The sequence below is a fragment of the Morchella sextelata genome, assembly GCF_020137385.1.
Source record: "Morchella sextelata strain SCLS chromosome Unknown scls_4, whole genome shotgun sequence".
NCBI lineage: Eukaryota > Fungi > Ascomycota > Pezizomycetes > Pezizales > Morchellaceae > Morchella > Morchella sextelata.
The window spans coordinates 1,667,039-1,692,350 of NW_025408619.1; the positions used below are offsets into that span (position 1 = coordinate 1,667,039).

Consider the following 25,312-nt stretch of genomic DNA (forward strand, 5'->3'; position numbering starts at 1 on the left):
AAACCTTCCCTGAAGCAACGGTCGAAGATATAACGAATAAAGCAAGAAGAAGCCCCCATGAAACATCTCCAACGATCCAATTCCATGCTACCGAATTGCCCTCCAATGTCCCCAAAAGTCCGTAACAATGCTCAGAAAAGAAAGACATGGTAAAATAAAGGATATAGAAGATGACCCGAAAACGGGCGTATAAGCAAATCGCAACCGTACAAAAGAAGAGGGAATAACATAAAAAAAAACTCCAGGATCCTTTGTACACCAAGCAACAATCCTTTGCTGCTTGCAGAGCAGACGGCGTCCACATATTTTTTTGCCGTGAAATTTTGTTCAAAAATAGAAACTTCTCAGTTTTTCGTGAAACAAACCCAAAAGAAAACACACCATATCATCGACTCGCGGAAGTTACAACTAATGTAGGTTTATTCAAAATCATCACCACCTATTAATTTAGATTAGTAATTGCTTTACATTCACTAAATGCTTCAAAATAAATTACCTTCATCCATGGTGTCATTTCCATCAGTAATTTCCCGACCATTAATGTCAACGACGATCCTGCGTCCTCTCTTTTCTTCGGGAACCCCATCTCTAGCAGCACCAAAATCCAGCACCTGCCATATAGTTTTAGCCTGCGATCTCCAAGAAAATAAGATTTGGGTAGGAGGACTAACCTCGATATAAGTGACATCCTCCCTTTGCACAGCTGCAACACATCTTCGTTCATTGAACTTCACCTGCCAAACTCCACTCAGATCCGTCAAGAGATCTCTAATGAAGTCTCCGGTCTGCACATTCCACATTTTGACCGTCTTGTCAGAACCAGAAATAACCTTATGGCCATCATGCTGGAAACATGTGATGGCTCCAGTGTGGGCCGCAAGTGTCTGTTTGCACTGGCCGGTTTCCGGGTCCCAGATTCTCAGTGTTGTGTCTGCAGCAGCTGATACGAGCCTATCGTGGCTCAAGTCCAATAGACCGACGAGCTGAGTGTGTCCTTCAAGCGTGTAAATTGGCGATCCAGTATCAAGTGACCAAATTTTAACCAAGTTGTCCATGCTTCCACTAATACAGCGGTTGCGCTTATGATCCAGTACGACGCTATAAACCTTCTGGGAATGCCCTCGAAGGGTGTGAACCGTCTCTCCCGTTGATATTTTCCACACCTTAACAGAGTAGTCATAACTACCACTTACAAGGGTATCTCCATAAGCAGAAATCGCGCGAACAGAGTGCTGATGTCCAGAAAGGGTGCGGACAAAGTATGGGTTGTTGTTAGGGTTCAAAAAGGCGTCACCATCCTGTCCATCTCTTCCGGGCATATAGGTCTTATCACCTGTCATTGGAAGTTTCCATACTCGCAAAGTCGAGTCGCGGGATCCAGTAATTATCATAGGCACTTTCGGCATAATTAGATCTTTGCCATCTGCCTTCACCCCGATCTTGGTCGGCATAAGGATTTGTAAGCAACGGACAGTTGAGGTGTGGCCATGAAATATCTGCGTGCACTCTCCCTTGATAATATCCCATACCCTCACGGTCCTATCAGTGGATCCAGATACAAGTGTGTTTCCTTCATACTGCAGAGCCCAAACACCACCTTCATGTCCCTCAAGCTTGTTTCGCAATGCGCCCGTGTTAGTATCGTACACGTTGATATTGGTATCATCAGAGCCTGTCAAAATCTTATCCGTGTCAAACTGTAGGCAAGTAACTACATGACGTTGGTGACCGCGGAAGGAGATATGCCTTGGTTTTACTTGCGGGCGAATCCAGCTGCGGCGGATAATGTGGTGTCTGCGATAAATCGATTTGAACAGGTGTAGATTCCTCAGCGAAGGCAGCCCAACTGAAGCCTTTGATCCAGCCTTCTCAGCAGCATGTGCCGCCGCGTTTGGACCTACGGAATTTGAGATGATTTCAGATATTATTTCGTTGAAGTCTTCCTTGCATAGGGTTTCCACGGCCTCCCGTTTCTTTTGTTGTCTTTTTGAGTTAGCTCTAGTATTGATCTTTTTCTTCTGCCTTCCAATGGGTGGAGGTGTTGTGAAAGCCGAGGTACCACCACTAGAGTGACGGTCTGATCGACTTGGGGCAAGACCTGCATTAATATCCCTTTCGCAGTCGTCATTGCCCTGGGGATCCTGGTATCCCCACCCTTCTCTCACTGCACGATCCAGCTCTCCTTCTGCCAAGACATAACCATCATCGTCAAACAATTTTTTCCAGGTCCACTCGTCCGAGTCCACGATAACTCTCCACCGCCTAGACACCTGAGCAGCATTGCAAAGACTTTGAACATCAAGATACTTGATGACGTTTAAGGATAGTTCGGGGGGTAGTAGCGTCAGGAAGTCGCATTTCAGCGCAGGATTAACGACCTCGGCAACTGTTTGGAGGGTACTCTTTGAACACCGGCGGAGCAGTTGGTACATTATATAAGTCTTGACAGCTGACGGCATTGCATCAAAGGAATCGAGCATTTTAGGAATTTCCATCAGTCCAGGCGTGTATTGCTCCATAGGAGTTTGAAGTTGCATATGCTCTCTTCGTGGACTCAATATTAACTGGGTTGACTCGTCCATCATTATGTCCTCTTCACTCGGCGGTAGTTCAAGTGGTGAGTTGATGTCGTCTGTATCCATCGCCGAAAAGTAGCTGTTGCCATGAGTTAATGCTGCGGTAACCGGGCTTAGGCTAGGACTTGGTAGGCTAAGAGGTTGAGCCGCACTATCGTTACTAGATGCCCTAGCCTCGGTGTCAACTTCGGGGGGGGTTGCAGCCACAATCGTTCCATCAGACGCATCATCCAAATCAACATCTTCTCCAGGGGTTGGAGTCGCGGCATTCATAACAGCATCCTCGTTATCCAGGTCTAAGGGCTTGGTCCCGAGGCGAGGGGATAATGTTAGTGGTGTCTCTTGCTGATGAGTCTGGACTGGCGTTACAGACTGAGCATTTTGCAGTTGACTAAGTTGTTGATGGACGGGTCGGAATGGCCTGGGTGCAAATGTTGCGGTAGGAGGCTGACTCTCGGGACGTGTGGGGGTCGCCGGGGTAGCATTTCGGCTGGAACGCAGGTGTTTCCTAGGTGATGGTGTGTTTACCTTTGGGCTTGTGGTCCCTATGCGCGGTTTTCCGGTTTGGCGACGCTTGTTACTCTTCTGCATAGTAGCTACGCGTTCAGCAGCTTCTGATATTGACACCGGGGAAGCAGGCCTTTTCCTGGTAAATGGAATGGTGGCTGACGTGGGTGGACTCGTCAAAAGGTTCGATTCCTCAACATGTTCTTCTCCTCGGGACACTTTCCTGATCACGCCGTTGTTTTTGATGAGGTTGTATACGAGTTGATCGAGCTGGTATTTGTCCACAATCAATAAAAACCCATGAGTTTATCCAGGGCCGATTGTAATCTTACCTCTCTAACGGACTGTTCGGGGTCATCGGTCTCTCTAAAGTGAGTTCTCTTCCCATTCAAGTCAAAGCATAACCTTTTAAGGTTTGAAGGTGTAGGAGTAGCCGCCAAAGGGAATTCCTTCGGGTCAAGTTCATTAAGATTTCTGGGTGGTTTCATAACCAGTTGTGGAAACGACATGGTCGTAGTAGTCGTTGTAGTAACTACCGTAGTCTGGGTTGTAGGAGCAAAAGAGAACTGCCCAACAGATGAGAAAGGGGCGATGCGAGGTTCACGACGAGATCTCTGATGCTGTTGTTGTATTATTGATGATGAGCCCGAAGATAACGATGCCGATGAAGACATATCGATCTGTGGCTGTTGCTGTTGCTGCTGCTGTTGCTGTTGCTGTTGCTGCTGCTGTTGGTGATGGCGGCTGTTCCGCCTGACTGAGTTATGTACATGAGGTGCTGATGGCGGTTCCATGGAACGAGATTTAAGTGTGGGAATGATATCCTTTTTATTTTTATTGTCGTACAGAGGGAGAGAGCAAAACGATCTCTCGGGAATACAGGGCTCGTTTTCGATGAAAAAGCGAATGGACCCCGAGGATTCGTGTACGTCTAGAGTAGGTATCAACGATTCTTTGATCTAGAAGTTGATGGAAATGGTTGTGTTATTGAGGTAACGGGACGTTGCTCAGCCTCTCCGCGATGGTATGGAGTAGGAGAGAAAGGAAATATCCAAAAGAGTGGTTATCAGAGAGAAGGATATTGGGAAGTGGGAGGGGAGGGGGTTGTGTTGAGTGAGAGAGTGTGTGATGGAGGAATCCGCTGGCTGGCGCCGAGCAACAAGAGAGGCAAGGAAGGGAAACGAGAAACGAAAAACTGGAAAGGGGGGGTGTGGGTAGGTATGGGTATGCCACTCGTAGTGTTGGGTGACGGAGGAGAACGAGGAGGGGAGAGAAGATGCCGGCCGCTGCTGGTGTGCTGCGGCACTGCAGGAAGCAGACGATTACGGCTTTTGAGTTGTGTGCAGATGGTTGGATTCGTGATTCCTTCTCCCTTTCCTCCCTTTCAAATATTCGTCCCTATCTCCACTTTTTGTCTCTTGGTCTTCTCTCTATATCTTTCTCTCGAGGTTTTCTCTTATTCGCTTTCGTACTGTTCTGCCTAGGCCTGTTGATTCCACAATTCAACGATCTTTCAATCAACCTCCCCGTTGTCAGTGCAGGTAATCAACAAAGTAGCCCAAAGAAATCAAAAATCCGTAATATACATAACAGAACCAGGAGAATCACAACGCAATCAAGAGTGAGGGGAATAGATATGCGAGGCAAACGCTGAAAATGAATGGGGACCAGCAGCACCACAGGCGAGGATGTTCCTCCGAATCTCCACTCGCAGCAACAGCAGCAACGACCATCTCCTCTAGGCCTAAACTAGCCATACCCGGTAATCCCAACCCTCCAAACTGCCAATTTTTCCCCGTCGCCCCCCTTTGTTGCTAAGGTATTTTCGCCTCGCCTTCGTCTTTTCCAGTTGGCTGAAAATCTCTTGCCAAACGGCCTAGATAAAATCATCAAACTGTTCGTCAGCAAAATCAGACACCCCCCCTCCAGGTAAATAAACATCGATGTTAATAATAACCTGAACCCTAACCTTGCTTGAACCCAAATATCGGCGGTTTCCAATGTCTTGGTCCCTTGCATCGTCCAATGGTGCTAACCATTCTCTTGTGCTATCCACGACGAGGGGGAAACATGTGTACCTGCTCATTGATAAGTCGAAACTTACCTCTGTGCCCTAAAACCGTTAAATGGCTGTTCTGGCAATGAGAAAGTAATAACTCCCCCACGCTACATAACATCTTGATATGGCCCGCAGACATCGGCGATGAATAAGTGCCGAATAGGAAATGATTGCGCTGAAAATATCCGTCTCTCTTGTCACCTCCCCGCCGGCTAGCTAGTCATCGGTCCGGTTTCTGGCTGGCGGGAAAATATTTAGCGAGAAATTCATAAATCAACGATTGATTTCTGACTGAGAATATCGGATAGGCAAATTATGAAAATTCCATGGGGAATCGGAATTGGAAAACTAGGGACAGAGGAACCTTGAGAACCCCACACTCGCGTGTCTAGTACAATAACGGCAACCAACGCAAGAGTCACAAGTACATGGGGTGTTTGTAGTTTCAGGAACAACAATAATCCGGGTAACTAGGGGTATATAATAACCTCTAGCTCTTTGAATATTAGATCTCTCGACGTCGGAGTTACGCAACTATCAGAAGAAAACTCGAAAGTGCAGACGAATAATTACGGGAGTGCTAGTTTTATGAGTGAGCTAAAAACAAGGAAAGGGAATTGGAAGTGCTGGCAACTGCACCATGTCTCGGCTCCCGGCACTCATCAGGATATCGATAATTAAATCTCGCCATGGCGTTTTCAACGGCCAACGACACCGACTTGCTATACGCGCCTCTTTATTCGACAAGCCATCTAGACAGTACTCCACTAATACTACTATCCAGTAAGTTTAGAGAAAGTTTCGATATAAATATTCACCACTAATCTACTGTCTACATAAATTAAGGAACCCGTACAAGCATAACAAGTGTCTTTGACGGTTCCATATCTCCCTTGAAACCTGCCTACTCATCACAGGATGATACTCCAATCGATCACGAAAAATCACTCGACACCTTTCTTGAAGTTACCCCATGAGTCATTTCTTGGCGAACCAGGCGAATCACGATCTAGCAAACTGTTTCAAATCCGTTGTCGGACCCGTGCGTAGTCTCGACCACCTGTGGCTAACCCTTTCAATTAAAACCATCCCAACTCTCATCCAACTAAAACTGCCAAATAACTTCATGTCCTATGTGTAACTAGGCCTGTTCTGTCTAGCCTTAGATACCGATGCCATCTTGGGTACTGTGCTCAAAACGATCGTGGGGACATTTTCATTTCTTGAGTTGAAAAGATGATCAGCGCTTTGACCGTATTTGACTTCAAAACGATTCGCGGGGGTTCGGCAAAAACCCTAGGCAGATCGTCCGGGGTAGACGCACTGCAGACACCCCCCCACGTCGCTACCATGTCTTGCAAGTTGCGGCTCTTTAGCTGGTCACGAGCCCCCGAATTAGCAAATAATAGCACTTGAGTTATTCTAGTGCCGCTTCCAAGAAATAGGATAAGTCATATTTTGCATATATGGATTAGGGCCCAGAGATATAAAAAGCGAGCTATAAAAAACATAATCGATAAAAACCGTGCAATCTATGAGATCTAATATGCGTGTAATAGCCCTCGGAACTCCTTGAACTCTCTCAGTACAGGGGGGGAAACATGGAGTGTTCTTCAAAACTTTTAATCATTATCAAAACTATATGTAAGGCCTCTTGAACCGGCTTTCTATTCCATGCCGGATAAAGGGAAGGAGATGCTCTTGGCACCGGATTTATGATATAAAAAAACGTCCTGCGTCCCTCATCTCATGCAAAAAGCGTCCCCCATCCTCCACCAAACGACGAGGTTTAAGGCATTCCGTGCCATACCATGGGTTTCGTCACGGACGATCACTCGACCACCAATTAAGCCGCCGGAGAGTTGTCCGGGCTAGAACACGTACGCATGAGTTAAAATTTCACAAAATAAATTCAGGCACGCTCTATACGGAGGAGGAGCAATATATGTTCTGCCAAGATTATGGGGCGTTTATGCACACAGTAAGCTTGACAACACTCTTCAATCGTCAGTGCGTCCATCTCACTAATCTCATTAATAATTAACTCGATATTAGTTAATCAGTATCAGAATCAGAATCCTGATTTGGTCTATCACGTGAGTCGACTTGAAGATTTTCTAGACTCGGGATGTCACCGCGGCAGCCTTGTAGTATATGTAGGGCTCTCCTTAGCTGTCCTTTTCGACTTCCGGGCAGGGACTAGAAATAGATACCTTACGAGAGGTTGCATACGTATACCGAAACATCAGAGAAAGGTCGGTGTGATTCAGCAGGGGAATTCTACACCAAAACTTCCATATCAATACCCAAAGAGTACTGCCTCTGGTTGGCTTATACCCTCCTGTCTCGCAACGAATGTTCTCAAATTTTGCGGTATTTGAGCTATGTGTATCTCCGAATAGCATATTCTACCCCGCCGTACCCAGTGAGTACTTCCAGCAATCAGATTTCATCACATCCAGCTCGTGATACTATTAGTTTACAAGTTATTCATGACACATCACTCTACGGAGCTGTCTGTGATGGATCTTGGCCAAAGGCGTCCGGCTAGTGTATCCGAGCGCTCCTCATTGAGAAAAAAAAAAAAGAACTGCTGGTGCAGTTAGCCGCCATGGCATACTTGGTGTATATGTTATATACATACCACGGCGATTGATTGTCCGACTATCTTCTTAGACGGTTGGAAACTAATGATGGGGATTCATATATGGGGCCCGCGTTCCCTGTTGCTCATTTGATCGTTTGTGTTTATTTCATGTGCAGCTGAGCTAAGATGTTGTAGGCTGCGAGTCACAGATCTGCTGGGAATGAGTATGCGCAAAGGTACAGAAACAGATAGGGATGCTTTGGGTTACTTACATTACTGGCTTACATGTATATCAGTATTATCCTTTGCGTTCTCTCTACGTATACGTTATGCTCACGGACTCACAGTTAGATATACATACGTAAGTACGCTCGAATAACTTACAAAAGCTCCATAATAATGATGAATATTGAGCTCACCTACCTTGGCCTAAGACAGCTGGCTATGACTAGAGGGATAACAACCCTTTATGTCGGGTGAGCAACTACACAATGGAATTCGTCAACTCCGCCGAGAACAACGTGATCGAATTGCCGTAACAAAGGACAGGATGACTCTTACCTATATTTATTTTCGGGCCGGGACGCAGCAGTGCCGAGGTCTAAGGTGAACATTGCTTCAACCGGCTCTATCGTTCATCACAACGCTCCTCGTCACAGATGATCACTCGCACGCTTGACTCGGCCACCAAACCAGATATTCGGTTTCTCAATCACAGCAGTATACCGAACACCTCAACGCAACACAAATGTATTCCGAAGCAAGAAACAAAATCAACAATTACAAAAAAGAAACTACAATACACCTGCAAAAGCCAAACTCTAAAACAGCTTCGGCCAAAACACTGGGGTATTCCTCTTCCACGCCTCATACTCCTTCCTGCCCCCAAACCGCTCATCATACTTCCTCTCCGACAACGGCACCCCCGACACCCTCGTCAACAACCAATACGTAAACGCCGGACTCACCGCACTCATCATCGCCCCCACCGCCGCACCCCCGTAAAACTTCGTACCCACCCCACCTGCCAGCCCTCCACCCAGCCCGGCGATCACAGCACTCCCGATCCACAGCGTCGTCTCACCGGCGTAGTTTGGATGCCTACTGAGCGCCCACAGGCCCGTGTGGAGGAAGTCCTCGCTGTGCTTCTTGGCGCGCTTGTCGGCGGTCCAGGAGGCCTTTTGGCGGTCAGCGGCGACCTCGAGGAGGAAGCCGCTGGCCCAGAGGGTTAGGCCGAGGTAGTCGCTTGTGCGCAGGGGTCGGAGGACGGCGGCGGGGAGGCTGTTGGTAGCCATGATGGGGAGGGAGACGAGTGTGATCCAGGTGGCTTGGGCGAAGAAGGCGATGGCGAAGCTGGTGGGCTGGGGTGTGTGTTAGTGGGTATGGAGAGGTGAGTGGGGAAAGGGGGGGGTTACGTTTTTCTTGATCTTATCGAAGCGTGAATCACTACCGTCCCGTAGCACCCGGTCGAAGAGGAAGCTACCCACTTGATCATTGACACCTGTTAGCCTCCGCCCTCCCAACCAGCAACTAGTGTAGAATTCGAGGCAAGTTCACGAGCACATACATCTAGCTGCCCACAGTGCAGTAAGCCCGCTGAGTATCAGCTGGCGGGGATGAAAGTCGGTGAATGCAGGCCATACAGGTATCGGCAGTCCCTCAGCGGCAGCAAGGCTGCGGGCACGGTAGGCGGGGAAGTACAGGGAGAGCAGGGTGCAGGAGAGATAGGTGAGTGAGCCGGAGAGGTCGTAGAAACGCTCGGTCTGAAAGATGATGGAGGGGATGGCGACAGCGGTTTGCAGGGCGTAGATGAAGCCGATGGTGGGCAGGAGGGTGCGCAGGGCGGGGTTGAGGGTGGAGAGGAGGGGCATCCTAGATATATGTGGGTTTAACTTGAGGAACTTGGATTAGTTTGTTTATTGGTTTGGGGGGTTGATATGTGATTGATGTTGGTGTTATATTATTGATATGTGCAGGATGGGGCAGGACAGAGGAGTATTTGAAGATTTTTAGATTTTGAACCGTGACGGTTTGGATAGACGTAAGGCCGGAATCGATGGGTAGACGTGATGGTGACGTTGTGGATCGCGCAATGGAACGGCGGAGAGCGATCAGTGCAGAGAGAGACAGGCAGCCATTGCGCGAGGTGAACCCCTGCCTCCGCTGCTTGCGGTTGGGGAATTGGGAGCGGGATATGGGCGGCGGTCTAGGCAAGTACAGTCTGCACTCTAGATCTAGGGAGGTATGCGGAAGCACATAATTGGTACAGTGCGGATAGCTCTGTACTAGCTAGCTCATGGGGCCTGATATCTAGCGCGTAATGATTATTATTAGTAGGCATCTTGAACAACTGGGCTAGAGTGATGCTTAACGCTGTAGACTCTCTGTGCTATGATATACAGACATCATGGGAACAGGCATAGTCACAGTATTGACGTTGGCGATACCGCGCGCAGAGCCCGATTTTGGCTGCAAACGACAGTTGTTGAGTATCGCGGCTCCTTGGCGCTGTGGTTGTGTTGCAAGCAGCCCCTGTCCCTGCCAAGACCTCGCTTGTGGCTCGGGTGTGGAGTTGAGTGTGGAGATGCGATGGGGTGGGGGCCTTTACTCTAACTGATAGTTGATTAGTAGCTGTGTGTAGCCTAGCTGATTCCAGCTAAGGGCGTGAGTGAGAGCTCATGATAGAGCTCTGCATGCACTTTCGGGTATCATACATGGGAATACTAGTATCTTCCTGACGTTTTTGAACTGGGCCATTATTGCATACACCCAAAATCATGAGCTTGGCCTATTTTTGTATGGCATGCAATATCAGTCGCGTCCACAAACGTCAGGAAAATACGAGTATACTCTTGGCTCTACATATAAGACGTCACTCTGCCTACCTGCCTGCCCCTGTTCTCTACTCTATTCAAAGTGCAGTTTGATCTGGGGTTCCAAGTTATGTAATTTAATTAATGCCTTTCCAATGATCCCTCGGACACTTTGTTGCGCGTTCAGCCCGCGGCGCATGCTTAGACTGCATTTGCATCTGCATAGTCTAGAGTACCTTCCCTAGGTAGAGCAGACCCTCCTGAGTAGAATACCCAGGTACTTGCCTCTCCTCGTATTCTAGTCTCTGTGGCTGGGTGCTCTGGCTACTTTCCTTTACGGGACCCCTGCCATGTGAGACAGGTGGCACGATGATTGGCTCAGGCAGAGACTTAGACGGTGCGATGTTACACAACAAGGCAATCCCCCGGACCCGGCCCCCTGTTACAGAGCATGCAGCCGCGAGGTAGCTACATGTGTGTAGGTACATGTAGTTCTCCTCCTACCCAAGTTGTGGACAGAGAACTGTTGGAGTGGAGAGTGTTTGCCTTAAACACTCTCCCTCATCCATCATCATCATCATCATCATCCCATCATTCGCCCACAGCCAATCGGCCATCCATCCCGTCCATTCCATTACTAGCAAGGTAAGTAAGTACTGGCTGAGCTTAAACGCAGTCCCACCTGCACTGCGCCTCGCTCTGAGCTGTGCTTTCTTCCTCGGGATCTCTCTCCGTGTAACCAGGGGACCCTCTATTAGAGCCCTTTAATTCCCCCTCCCCTCATTCCCCTCACTCCCCTCGCTACCCCCCCCCTTCCTTCAGTAGCAGCAGCAGCAACAGTAAACCGCCCAGCATGCTGCCCCTCATTCTCGCCGTCCTCACAACCCTCGCCCACGCCCAGCAGTACGGGTATCCGCCGCCCGTCAGGGGCCAGAAGGAACTCCGCACGCCGTACAACAAGGAGATTATCGTCCGCTACAAGAACCCGACATCGGAGATATGTGCAACGCAGAACCCGGACCAGAAGCAGTTCACGGGGCATATCCACATGCCGCCGGGAACGCTCGCGCCGGACGTGGTGCAGGACTATCCGATCAATTCGTTTTTTTGGTTTGTGGAGGCGAGGGAGAATCCGGAGAGCGCGCCGTTGACGATATGGTTGAATGGAGGGCCGGGTGAGTTTTTTGTGTTCTGTGAGGATGGTGGCTGGTGGGTGGGACGAGTGCTAATTGGTGTTTGGGAGACAGGGAGCTCGAGTATGGTGGGGATGTTTACGGAGTCGGGGCCGTGTACGGTGGTGGAGGCGGGGAGGGAGTCGATCCATACAGTGCCGAGGGAGTGGGGATGGGATCGTGCGAGTAATATGTTGTTTTTGGATCAGGTTGGTATTTCCAGACCCGTTATATATCCTCATGTGTATGAGTGATAGCTCATGATTTCCCCCAGCCAAACAAAGTTGGTTACTCCTACGACGTTCCTACAAACGGCACACTTCCGCTCGTCGACACGAGCGGTAACTACATAACGGGCACAGTCGCGCCCCCTGAGTTCCAAACCTACCAGGACCTTGGCTACACCGACGACGAGTTCGACACTCTCTATGGCGAGTTCTACGATAAAATTGCCCTCATTAACGGCACTTTCCCCACCAGCGGTGCCAACTCGACTGCTAATACTACTGCCATCGCCGCACGCACTGCCTGGCATTTTCTTCAGGCTTGGCTCACCAACTTTCCGCAGTACAATCCCAACAGCACGGGTATCAACCTGTTTGCCGAGAGCTACGGCGGCAAGTATGGGCCGTCGTTCTTTGAGTTCTTTGAGCAGCAGAACGAGGCTCGTGATAAAGGGGATCTGGATAAGGAGAGTACGGTTGAGCTGCATCTGGAGACGCTCGGGATCATCAACGGCTGCATTGATGCAAAGCTGCAGACGCCGAGTTATCCGATATATGCGAATGAGAATCCGTATGGGATTGAGGTTCTCAACGCGAGTGAGAGGGATCAACTCTTGGAAATGTTTCATGCCAATGGTGGGTGCGATAGTTTGATTGATGCGTGCAGGGAGAGCGTGAGTAAGTTTGATCCGATGAATAATGGAAACCACAAGGCGACAAATGATATTTGTCAAATGGCCGACAATGAGTGTAATATTCTTAGATATTACAGTTGGTATAATGACTCAAAGTGAGTTTTTTTTTCCTCTGTATATATTTACCTTTTTTTTCCTTGGAGACTGTGGGTACTAATGGGCGTGGACCGGTAGGAGTTATTATGATATCGCTAATAACTTGGAGGACCCCTTCCCGGGGTACTTTTATCTCGAGTACCTTAACAACGCCACCGTGCAGGAGGCCATTGGTGTCCCAATAAACTACACCCAGAGCCACGGGGGCGTCTACGAAGCATTTGACCAGAGTAAGTTTACATATCCCGCGCATCGATCATTGACCTCTTCTAACGGCCACTAAGCCGGCGACTTTGTCCGCGGCGGCCAAACCGAAGCCATCTCCTACCTCCTGGAGCGCAACGTCCGCGTCGCCCTCCTCTACGGCGACCGCGACTTCATCTGTAACTACATGGGCGGCGAGTCGGTCTCCTTGAACATCTCATACCCCGACAGTGATGCCTTCCGCGCCGCCGGCTACCAGGACGTCCGCATCAACTCCTCGTACGTCGGCGGGCAGGTGCGCCAGCACGGTAACTTCTCGTTCACACGTATCTACCAGGCCGGCCATCTCGTCCCGTCGTACCAGCCCGAGACGGCATTCGTGCTGTTTGAGCGCGCGATCCTGGGGCAGTCGCTCGCGACGGGAGAGACGATTAACACAGAGGGAAACAATATCTACTCGACCAGTGGCGACAGCGTGGCAGACGATAAACTGCAGGTTCCAGACCCATTCAAGCCCCAGTGCTTTGTGAGGAGTATCGCAACGTGCACGGTCGACCAGATACAGATGATTGCTGCGGCGCGGGGTGTTATTATTAATGGCGTGCTGTATAATAGCACCGATGAGTGGACGCCGCCGGCGACACCCTCAACTGGTGGTGGTTCGGGGTCGGGGAATTCGAGCGGCGGAGGGGCCGGTAGCGGGATACCAGATGCGGGTGTGGCGGTGAGGGCGTCGATGGGGGTTGTGGTTGGTGCGCTGGTGTTGGCGGTTATGGGCGGGCTGTAGTTGGGGCCGGCGGGGATTGATGGATGGATGGATGGGTGGGTGGATGGACTAATGTGGCTGAGGAGTGATTGATACACGGACTTTGCTTGATACCTCTTTGTCTAACTTTTCTTTTTTCTTTTTTCTTCCTTTTCTTTCTCTGTCCGCGTTTGTCGCTCCTGCCGGATGTAGTGTATACTGTGCTGTAGGTTATGAGTATACACCTAGGTCCTACGTAGGTTATCGCGCGGCTATCCGGCCATCGGGGGAGGTAGGGAGAGGGGGGGAGGGGTAAAATAAATAATAAAGATTTACCTCGTTTCCTTGTGACAATCGTTCCTTTCCTTCCTTTTTGTGATTTGCAATGTGATCTTGTGTCTTCTTCCCGTGTGGGTTGGTGGGGAATATTTCCCGTTTGTATTTTTTTGCATGATTGGCCGGCCCCGCCGGGTGAATGGGGTTAGGGTTCACAAGCGGTGGGTCAATGAGAGTGGTGCGGGTATTTCCGCGCGTCCGGACGTCGGTTGGGACGGCGGAAGGGTGGAGTGATGGAGTGGTGGAGTGGTGGAGGAAGGGCAGGGAAGAAAAAATATTCTCCGAGAGGTCGAGTGGGTTGTTCTTGTTTGTTGGGCATTTGTGGGGGGGGGGGGGGGGGTGTTTCTTTTGCGGGTTTGCTGTTAACGTTGGGGGTAGGCACTAGGGAGGGGATTGGAGGGGGAGGATTGGGGAGTGGGCATCATCATGATGAGAGACTTTGTCGTAATCATTATTGTAGTTAGCTAGCCAGAGACACAGAGAGAGAGTTGGCACTGTCAAGATGCTGTCTATGGTAGGTATTGGGTTAGGTGATCCTATTGACGGACTGTTGATGGTGATGGTTGGCTGGGTGGTGTTTGGCCGATTGGATGGTGCTTCCCTTCGCTCGGACAAAGCAAGTGGACACAGAAACCTGAGTTCTAAAGGCCAGGTCAGGTCAGGTCATGCCGCCTGAACGGACTGATGGACGGACGGCACCGGACGGCGATCTCAATCACTCACTCACACTGTCACTGAGTATTGAGCACGCACGGAGGGTCAGACTGTGATGGATGGGCCTGGCACGGTGGGTGTCTAACGGCCGGCCCGCATGTCGCTGTCTGGGCTGGACAGCAGGCTTGACTGGCCTGGGCAGCAGGTTGGACGGACTTGGAGAAGGTAGGGAGGCAAACAGGCTGAGACTGGGACTGAGACGGCGTGCGGGCTTACGTGCCTGGTTGGCCGTGTTTGCTAGATGGGAGGTCAAAACGTCCCCGCTTTGGGAGCTGTGCTTGGAGGCGGCCGAGTTTGGGAGGCGCCTGGTGGGTGGGTGGGGGGCGTGCTGTGGTGAGTGGTGAGGGAGTGGTCAGGGGGAGTGGGAGGGTGAGGGTGAGGGTGAGGGGGAGTGGGTGGGTGAGGGTGAGGGTGAGTGAGGGATCGGCGCGGCGGCCGAGTTGGCTAGTGGGTGGTGGTGGGCTGCTGTCAAAGTGGTGGAGTGTGGGAGGGGGAGAGATCGCCAGCGCAGTGATCCGCGCTGGACGCTTCACGCTCGTAAAGCGAGAGCTGATATAGGTAGCTATATACAAGCATTTTCCGGCCTTTGGCCGGAGTAGGAACTGTTATGGCTTAAACAATATCAGTTTACCAACGCTTAAGATCACTGAAACCCCAAGATGCCCTGTGCACATATCTGATATACTATTTGGTTGACTCAAGGTATGTTGGAACTAATATCTACTGGCTGACTCAAACATATTTGATAGAATATCTACTAACTCCAACATATTTGATAGAATATCTACTTACTGACAAACATATTTGATAGAGAAAAAGAAAACCCCTCAAACCTGGCCAATCAAAACCTTTAAATAACACATTGCATATCGGTATATCTATATACTTATTAGATTTGTAGCTGTGGTTGTGGTTGTGTTTGTATTAGTATAGCTGCACAGGCAGGCACAGGCAGGCGGGGGATCGGGGGGGGAGGGGCAGATGGAGATCGATCGATGGACGGGCCCCAGGGAACGGTTTTTTCCCCTCTTTTGATGCCGGTGTTGGCTGCTCTGGAGTGTTTCCTGTTTCTTGCTTGTGTGGTGCGGCTGGGGCGCTGCGGTTGGTGATATCTCATGACCCAGGGTTAGGGGACTGACAGATGCGGGTTTAGTAAGGAAGGAAGGAAGGAAGGAAGGAAGGAGTTGTGATAGGAAAGATGCGCTTTGGTTGGTGGCTGGTTGCTTGGTTGGTGCCAAGCGATCGCGGATCTGACTGACTGGCTGGACTGCAGGGCGCAAAGAAGGGCAAAGACAACGAAACTCAGGCAGCGGGCAGAGAGAGCGCAGAGCCAGTCGGTCAGTCAGTCAGTCAGTCAAACTCCCAACTCAATTGCATCCCCATCTCGAGCACCTCCATCCACCTTCTTCTTCGAATACCCTCACATCACATCACACCATACCATCCCACCACACCACAATCCCACCTATGGCAGCCCCAACGCCACCGCACCTCCGCTCGCTCTACCGCGCGCTGCTGCGCGAGCTGCCGCCCATCGCGGCCCGGCGCACGCCGCTGCACACCCGCCTGCGCGACTCGTTCCGCGCCTCGGGGCAAGGAGTGGACACGGTGGAGGCGGCGGAGCTGGTGCGCTATCTGAGGGCGCAGAGAATGTATGCGACGCTGCTGGAGAGGTATAATCCGAGCCTGAGGAGGGAGACGGAGGATAGAGTGAGGTTGAGCGCGAGGAGGGTGGGGCTGGAGATGCCGAGGGAGATGGCGGGGAGGGGGTAGTGGGTTGGTTGGTTGGTTGGGGGGGGGGGGGGGGGGGAGGAGGGGAAGGAGGGGTGAGGGAATAGTAGAGTAGTGAGTGGAGTGGATGTTGATGTTGATATGTTGACTATTGCTATTACTATCGCTATTACTAGATTGCAGATATGGCAATTGCTTCCTTCCTTCCTTCCTACCCACTCGACTGTCCGCGCTGGAGTGCAATTGAAATCAGATCAATTATCAATTCCCCACCAGTGCGCTGCGCGGCGTGCTATCTTTATCTCTCTCTCTCTCTCTCTCTCTCTCTGTCGTCGTCTGTGCGCCCTGCACTGCTGCATAGCATACAGCTGCCTCTCCAGGCCCAGCCCAAAAAACCGTTGGCGAAAATATGTACCCCGATCATTGTCCCTCATCCACTCTTCCACCCAGCAGCTGCATACTGCACCCAGCACGTCACCCAAGGCCCAGTAAGTACCAGTAGAGTAGAGGGGACAGGAGGTATATAGGTGTAGGGCTATAGCTAGCTAGGAGCCCTGCAGGAGGAGGGGTGAGTGAGTGAGTGAGTGAGTGAGTGGTAGGAGACCCTATCCCGTACCTACAATGGCCCGTGGAATATTCGCGCGCTTCATACGCGTAAGCAATCGCCTCACCACGGTTTCAGCATTATAGCTGGCTAGATAATTAATTCTCCGCCTTGATGTCAGCTTTTTTAAATTTTTGCCTTGTGCCTTGTTCGTTGCAACACCCCTCCACCTCCACTCAGTGCCCCTCCCCCGCTACATACCAATGCGTATCGATACGTCGGTTAGGGGGGCAGGGGGGGGGGGGGGGGGTAGGGGGAGAGGGGCAAGGAGAAATTAATTTCCGCACCCGGGTCGAGGGGGTGGTATGGTGGCTGTATAGTGATGTATTAGTATGTAGGAAGTGTAGTGTAAAGTGTAGAGTGGTGTATATTGGGGGACCAGGCCCCTGGTTTCGGGTGCGGTGACCTTTGTTTGATCTGCGGACGGGGTGTGCGATAGAGTGGCTGTGACCCGGAGCGCTTGCTGGTGGTGTCATGTGAGACAGCCGCAGCGGTGGTACGGGATGGTTCGGGACAGAGGAGGGCTTCTGGAAGTGTTTTGGGTTGCGTGTGGTGCACGTTGGGAGGCAGGTCATGGGTTATGTAAGTGGGAGGGGGAAATGATTGTTTGGGCGGGTATTTTATGTTACTACTACTCTACTACTACTACTACTACTACTACTACTACTACGGATAAACCGGCGCTTGATCATTACCAGCTATCTAACAAGCTACATATAGTTACACAGTAACTAACTAACTTCTACAACAATAAATAAATAAAACCAACAACAAGTACAATAATATACAATCCGATAAACCCAACTAACTCTCCTCAAACCCGCCCATCTCCACACCCTCATCACACCCACAAAACCCCTCCACAACGACCACCCCCCACCCATACCGCACGCCCTCAATCCCGCGCCGTAGCAGCGCCACGTCCGCATCGTACGCAACGTCCTCGCCCGCCTTGTACACGAAGCAGCGGTCGCCCCCTGCGTTGAGCAGATCTTCGGCGTCGGCGTGGAGCGCGGCGAGCGCGGCGCAGTGCGGGTGCGCGGACAGCGCGGCGGTGATGAGCGTGTAGAGGGTGGCGTGGAAGTCGTCTAGGAGCATGATGGCCGTGCGGTAGGCGGGGGTCTTCTTTGTGGGGCGGCGGTGGGTGGGGGTGGGGGGTTGTGGGGGCGGGGTGGGGGCCGTGGTGGGGGTGGAGAGTTCGTCGAAGAGGGTGGTCATGGTTGGGGAGTTGGATGTTTGGGTTTTTGGTTATTGGGTCAGTATAGTGGTAGTAATATTTGGTTGTTTTTATTGGTACTGACGACGATGTTTTGGTTGGCTGGTTTGGTTTGAAAAGAGGCCATGGGCGATTCGTTTTTATGGTGGGGGGTTTGCATTTCAAGATGGACATCTTGAAAGTTATTTTTGAGAATTATCGTGAACTTGAAATTGGTGGGTTGAAATCGTTTGGGGGGTGGTTCGTTGTGGTATTTGAAAAATGACTAGCGTAGTGAAAATTGTAATAAAACTCAATGTGGTTAGTGTGTGTTGTGTGTGTGTGATGTTACGGTTGAAAAATATTAAGATCTGAGATGCCAAGATCTAGGTTACAACTGCGATTGTTTGGGGAATTATTTTCGACTCGACTGGGAAGGGTGGTACTAGGCAAGTTTTGCTTGCGAAAACTAAATGGAGTTAGTGTATGTGGGTGGTTGTTACTATTGTTGCTGCTAATGTTGCTAATAATTCTACTATCTATATAGTACTACAATACAGTGTTTCTCAAAAATAAGAAGCTAAGCCGTTTTCGGAATTGGACAGGGGTTGGTGACAGGGGTGCAGAGGTGCGGTAACAATAGTATTTTTATGGGATGGGAACAGGTTGGGGAGGTAGGGTAACCAAAGAAAAAAAAACCCGGTTTTCAATCTAATATGTACTACGATAGAGCAGTTTCGCGCTCGGTTGAACCCTGACCCTGATATCTGCGTGGCAACCAATCCGCCCCACCAAATCGCCCGTGGTCAACCAACAGCGGCCAATGCCCAGTCAATCAAAACAAAATGTAGGAGTATTAAATTATATCTTAATAATTAAATTATATCTTAATAAATAAATGTGCTATCTACTATCTTCTATAGTGTACCTACTGGAATACACTTTAAGGGGTACTTTGGTACATGTATCTTTGGTGCGGTTCCCCGCTGGCACGCCGGCCCATAACCCTAACCCTGACCTCTGTGTGGCAACCAATCCGCCCCACCCAGGCCGGTCAACACCCGGATCAACACCCGGGCCTATTCAATTAAAACAAAATGTTGGAATACTATAAATAGGGACTGCCCCCCCCCATCCCACCATCTTTTAAAACAATTCTGATCAACGAAAAACAACAATGAATTCCATAATGTGCCGTAAATGCAAACGGGAGAAACCTCTTGAAGATTACGATCAGGATAATCAAGGACAACCACGTAAATCATGTCGTACATGTTTGGTATGTATTGCTGAATCTTTCCGGTTGACAGTTATACTTTGCTCTAACAAATTGTATAGCAACTAAAGAGAGAACGAAGAACAGCACATAGAGCCGCAAGATTAATGGAGGAAGAAAATAATATAGAGGTATTACGATTTTGGTTATTGAATATTTTTTCGGATGGTTTCTAACAGTAATCCAACTCCGTCCGGTTTTACCAGTTGCAGCCCCCTCTCCAATGGCATTTCTATCTTCCCGAACAAAATGGTCACTATTAATACTTGGGCGTATGACAATTGTTTGCCAATCATGCAAAGCTTTGCATTGGCTAAATGAACGTTCAAGCTGCACCGGGAGCTCAATTCAAACACCAATCTTTGAGAATTGTTGCAAGAAGGGAGACGTTGTACTTGAAATTCTTAAACCCCCTTCTGATTATCTGAAGTACCTGTTGGAATCTTTAGAAACTGTCCCAAGAAACTTCCGGAAACATATACGGGAATATAATTCAGCACTTACGTTTCCCTCAGTCAAATACAATACGGATACAAGAGTTGGTGCAAATGGCGGTGGTATAAGTTGCTTCCAAATTCATGGTGAATTATATCATCTTCAGGGACCATTGGTACCAGCAATCGGAGCAACTCCTTCCTTCGCCCAACTATATTTCTACGATCCAGAATATTCGGCCCAAGTACGACATGTGTAACGGGGACTATGGGCGTAGGAACTATGAAGCCAAGGAATACAACCGAGGCGAAGACGTGGACGTAGGAGGTTCGTGGACTATGGACTATGGACTATGGGGCCGAAGGGTACACCTAAGGCAAGAACGGGGACTGTGGACTATGGACTATGGATGGTTGTACCTGGTCTAGTATACCGGGTAAACCCTGTGACGTAGCGCGAACCAAATAGTATTCGTAACTGTGAAGTACAGAGGTTGCGTAAAGAAGAAAGAGAAAGAAAGAGAAACAAGAAATCACAAAACAATGCCCCCCTTATATATCCATACCCAGTGCTGACTCATACCCTCACATAACAGAAACAGAAAGAACATAATAGAAACCCGCTATACAAATCCCAACCACACTATATAACCTTTCCTCTTCGTACCCCAACACCTCGCATAACCAAACCACATGGCTGCCGTTACAGACCACTCCCTCCTCTACGGCCTACCTCCTGGTAGGCTTAGGCTTCCGTGGATATTGTTTGTGAAATCGTTTGACAATATCGGGCGAATGTTCGACATCCGACAATAGCTGCCACGAAGCTTCGTCATAACCGGCATACTTAACCAAGTATTCAAATCTTCCTCGACGATCCCTGGAATCCAAAATATCCTCGACTTCCCACTCCTCCTGTCCTTCAACTTCGACCGGCGGTGGTGGTAACTGTTGTTGTCCTGGTAGGGGATCAATGGCTTCCGGCGACAGTAATGAAACATGAAACACAGGATGGATCTTCATAGAACGGGGAAGTTCTAATTCGTAGGCGTAGGGATTGACAATTCGCTTAATGACATATGGCCCAATACGCTTCCAATCGAGTTTCTTCGAGGGTCGTTTGGTGAGGACATGGCGGGTCGATAGGAAAACTTTATCCCCCATACGATAGTGAGGCGCTGGAGTCCGACTTATATTGGCCGACTCTTCTTGAATCCTTTGCGCTCGGAACAATTCAGCCCGTAAAACGTCTAGTATATCCTTCATTTCTCGTGCAATGGTATTCGCTTGGTCTTCCGCTGTCGTCTTGCCATGTTCCAGAGGGCCGAAAGTCATTCTTGGATTCCTCCCTGAGTTGGCGTAAAATGGAGAGATTCTCGTCGTTTCCGAAGCATGATTATTTGTTGCAAACTCGGCCATTGGCAACCATCGTACCCAGTCGTCCTGTTGATAAGAAACATAACTCCGAAGGTATTGTTCCATCACAGCATTGATTCTTTCCGTTTGTCCATCCGTCTGGGGGTGAAATGCTGTAGAGAACTTTGGCGATATTTCCAAACGATCGCAAAGGGACCTCCAGAATTCCGCAACAAATTGTGTTCCTCGATCAGATACCATAGTTTCAGGGAGTCCATGTAATTTCCAAACATTATCGATATACAACCTCGCTACTTCCTTTGAGTCCGCCTCCTTTGTTGTTGGTATTAGGTGTCGCATCTTAGTTAACCTATCCACCACGACCAAGATTGCATTGTATCCATCGCTCTCCGGGAGGTCGGTAACAAAATCCATTGACACATCCGTCCATGGTCCATCGGGTATTGGCATCGGGCGGAGTACTCCATAGGGTGCATTGCGTAGTGCCTTGCTACGGGCACACACATTGCAATTCCGAACATACTGATCGATATACTTCCGCATTTGTGGCCAGTAATACTCTCGATTCAGGAGTTCCAAAGTCTTCGCTCTGCCTGGATGACCTGCCGATGGTTTGTCATGATACTCTTTTAGAAGTCTTAGCCGAAGGTCATTGTCGTCGGGTACATAGAGTGCGCCACGGTAAAGTAGCCGACCGTTGTTATCTTCCATACATTCGGCAAGCGAGATCTTATTCGAGTGACGGACGCCGTTCCGAAGCATCGCAAGTACTTTGTTCGGGAAACTGTCAACTTGGTAAGCATTTAAAAACAACTCTTCTACAGTGGACATTCCTTCAGCGGATTCATTTGAAAAAGAACCCGCGAACAAACTTAGCTTTGAATCCAAATTTTTTCGCTTCAAAACCACCTGGCTTTGATGCGTCAACCGTTCATCCCCCTCCTTAGGTAGGTCACTCGACCTCCTAGTCAATGCATCCGGCTTTGCCCCTTGTTTCCCTGGTCTAAATTGAATGACGAAATCGAAACGTGAAAGAAATTCCGACCAACGGGCTTGTCGACGGTTTAATAGCTTTGTTGACATGAAATATTCGAGGTTTCTATGATCGCTGAGGACTTCGATTGGGAACTGTGCCCCTTCCAAATGATGTCGCCATTCCTCAAAACATCGTACAATTGCCAGAAGTTCTTTGTCATAGATTTCATAGTTGCATTCCGCAGGGGAATGCTTCTTAGAGAAGAATGCGACTGGATGTAGAGTCCCTTCATCATCACGTTGAGATAAGATTCCTGCAGAGACATAATCTGACGCATCGGTTTCTACCACGATTCTTCGATCTGGATCAAAGTGCGCTAGGATTGGTGCCGTTGTAAACCTCTTTTTCAATGTTTGGAATGCTTCCTCCCTTCCATCTGTCCATTCAAATTTAACATTTTTCTTCGTTAAGGCTGTAAGCGGAGCAACAATTTTCGAATATCCCAAAATAAAACGCCGATAGAAATTCGCAAATCCCAGAAATACTTGAACATCATGAAGATTCTTTGGTGTGGACCACTCTAACACATCAACAACTTTCTTTGGATCCATTCTATTCCCATCCGGGGTGAGAATAAGGCCGAGATACTTCGTTTCCTGAACCATAAACTCACATTTCTCGGGTTTAAGGTGAACATGATTCTCATCAAGTACCTTTAGAACCTTCTGAACATGGTCCTTGTGTTCCGATAAGGTATCTGAATAGATCAGGATATCATCCAGATATGCCGTTACGAATTGATCAAGATAAGGTCGTAGAATATCATTGATCCAATATTGGAAGGTGGCCGGAGCGTTGGCTAATCCGAATGGCATTACTGTGTACTCGAAATGTCCATAACGAGTCCTGAACGCAGTCTTCCATTCATCTCCCTCGGCTACCCTGATCTGGTTATACCCCCAACGTAGGTCCAACTTGGTGTAATATTGTGCCCTCGAAAGCTTAGCCAAAGTTTCCTTTAACAGTGGTAACGGATATCGATTTTTAACAGTGATCGCATTTAAACCTCGATAGTCCACACAGAGTCGAAGAGTCCCATCACTTTTCTTTACGAACAGTATGGGTGCTCCCGCCGGTGATTCACTAGCCCTGATAAATCCCTTTGGTAGATTTTCATTAAGGTATTCCTGTAGCGCTTTTAATTCGATCTGGGACAGACCGTATATTGGTCCATATGGAGGTCGTTTACCTTCCTCCAATACGATCTCAATATCATGGGAGGGTCGATGTGGCGGCAGGACAGAAGCATCATATTCTTGGAACATGTGGAGACGATGGTGGAACTCCTGTGGTACTAGTTGCTTGACGTGGATAGCGGATGTATCAGCTGCTGAAACGACAACAGTATGATACTCGGGTAAGGGAATTGATACACCATGGACGGCAACTGCAGTTCCACTGAGTGAACAGTGTTTAAGACAGTCCCGAGAATCAAAAACAAGTAGATTATCCTTTGGCCGAATGGTGATATCGTGACGTCGCATCCACGGTATTCCCATCACGATCGGATAATGTCCCAACTTTGTAACGAAACATGAGGCAATTTCTCGGTGACCATGAATATCCAGCAAAACATCGACAATATGGGTAATTTCTCCTGACTGGATAGGTCTTCCATCCATAACATCTACCTGACGAGGTTTCCTAAGAGGGGTCATTACAAGATTGTTGTAACGTACGAAAGATTCATCGATAAAAGCATATCCTGATGCTCCAGTATCAATGAGAGCGTAGGTGGGAATAAAGGAGTCGGAATTCTGAGAGACCGAACAGGTAACAACAAGAGAGTCTTCGGACATCTTATCCTCAGACACAGCAGCAGCAGGGAGAACAGAAACAGGTGGCGGGGCTGGCCCCTTTGGTTTGCCATTTTTTACCAAAGGGGCTGACCTTTTAACGCCGGCTTTTGAGACACTTGTTCAATTGGCTTTTCTCGCCAATTGTCGATAGTTCGGGGATCTTTGGAGCGAGGAGCGAGGTAACGAGACTTAGCGGGAACATGGCGACGTAAGGGTTTAACTGTGGTGGCAGAAGCGGAGACATGGGAACGAAGGTCAGCGATGGTGGCATTGGCTTGGGCCTCCCAGGCCTTTGCAACAGAGATGATGTGAAGAATCTCATCTTCAGCATCAGCGAGGTTCTCGTCAGCAATGGCGAGACTTTCCTGATGTAGTGCCAGGCGATACCGAAGCTCCTCCTCTTCGGCCTTAGACTCCTCCAGCTCGATCTTCAAAGCAACAATAACCTCGTCGCGACCTCGGATGATCTCGGTAGAATCCTCCTGGTTATCGCACAAGGTTTGCCAAAAATCGGCAGCCTTTTCGTTGGCTGCTTCTAGTTCTGTGGTGAGGTTGATAATAACCTCTTCCTGGACCGTATCGATGACGGGTTCTGATGGCGTGGGGGTATCGAGAGGCTTAGTGAGAGCCTCCAAACACTCAGCAATGAGACCATGAGCCTCGGTAAGTTCTTCGCCGAAGTCTATATCGGCTGGGAGGGGACCGTAGGTGGTCAGAAATTCTGAAAGACGCTGTAACAGCGTATCCTGGGTGGTGTCGGACATAGTCGCGACCAGAGCTAAGCAAGGTGATGTTGTATCGGTTGGCTGTAGAGGACGCAACCTAAGTGTAACGGGGACTATGGGCGTAGGAACTATGAAGCCAAGGAATACAACCGAGGCGAAGACGTGGACGTAGGAGGTTCGTGGACTATGGACTATGGACTATGGGGCCGAAGGGTACACCTAAGGCAAGAACGGGGACTGTGGACTATGGACTATGGATGGTTGTACCTGGTCTAGTATACCGGGTAAACCCTGTGACGTAGCGCGAACCAAATAGTATTCGTAACTGTGAAGTACAGAGGTTGCGTAAAGAAGAAAGAGAAAGAAAGAGAAACAAGAAATCACAAAACAATGCCCCCCTTATATAT

The 25,312-nt window shown here is 49.2% G+C and overlaps 6 protein-coding genes across 6 annotated transcripts; 2 read left to right on the forward strand and 4 right to left on the reverse strand.

Moving 5' to 3' along the window:
- Window positions 1-419: 419 nt before the first annotated feature.
- H6S33_010339 (uncharacterized protein) lies at window positions 420-3,877 on the reverse strand (the record flags this gene model as incomplete). Its single annotated transcript, XM_044841714.1, has 4 exons — window positions 420-439; window positions 497-611; window positions 672-3,353; window positions 3,416-3,877. The coding sequence occupies 4 exons, from the start codon at window positions 3,875-3,877 to the stop codon at window positions 420-422; spliced, it is 3,279 nt and encodes a 1,092-aa protein (XP_044697482.1).
- A 4,673-nt stretch (window positions 3,878-8,550) lies between these two features.
- On the reverse strand, window positions 8,551-9,600 carry H6S33_010340 (uncharacterized protein; the record flags this gene model as incomplete). The annotated part of the gene is made up of 3 exons (XM_044841715.1): window positions 8,551-9,090; window positions 9,145-9,215; window positions 9,297-9,600. The coding sequence occupies 3 exons, from the start codon at window positions 9,598-9,600 to the stop codon at window positions 8,551-8,553; spliced, it is 915 nt and encodes a 304-aa protein (XP_044697483.1).
- Window positions 9,601-11,395: 1,795 nt separating this feature from the next.
- H6S33_010341 (uncharacterized protein) lies at window positions 11,396-13,720 on the forward strand (the record flags this gene model as incomplete). Its single annotated transcript, XM_044841716.1, has 5 exons — window positions 11,396-11,717; window positions 11,790-11,923; window positions 11,989-12,728; window positions 12,808-12,959; window positions 13,014-13,720. 5 exons carry the CDS (start codon window positions 11,396-11,398, stop codon window positions 13,718-13,720), a joined length of 2,055 nt encoding a protein of 684 aa, XP_044697484.1.
- A 2,475-nt stretch (window positions 13,721-16,195) lies between these two features.
- On the forward strand, window positions 16,196-16,501 carry H6S33_010342 (uncharacterized protein; the record flags this gene model as incomplete). Its single annotated transcript, XM_044841717.1, has 1 exon — window positions 16,196-16,501. The coding sequence occupies one exon, from the start codon at window positions 16,196-16,198 to the stop codon at window positions 16,499-16,501; it is 306 nt and encodes a 101-aa protein (XP_044697485.1).
- Window positions 16,502-17,867: 1,366 nt separating this feature from the next.
- Window positions 17,868-18,281, reverse strand: H6S33_010343 (uncharacterized protein; the record flags this gene model as incomplete). The annotated part of the gene is made up of 1 exon (XM_044841718.1): window positions 17,868-18,281. The coding sequence occupies one exon, from the start codon at window positions 18,279-18,281 to the stop codon at window positions 17,868-17,870; it is 414 nt and encodes a 137-aa protein (XP_044697486.1).
- A 2,416-nt stretch (window positions 18,282-20,697) lies between these two features.
- On the reverse strand, window positions 20,698-23,196 carry H6S33_010344 (uncharacterized protein; the record flags this gene model as incomplete). The annotated part of the gene is made up of 1 exon (XM_044841719.1): window positions 20,698-23,196. One exon carries the CDS (start codon window positions 23,194-23,196, stop codon window positions 20,698-20,700), a length of 2,499 nt encoding a protein of 832 aa, XP_044697487.1.
- Window positions 23,197-25,312: the final 2,116 nt, after the last annotated feature.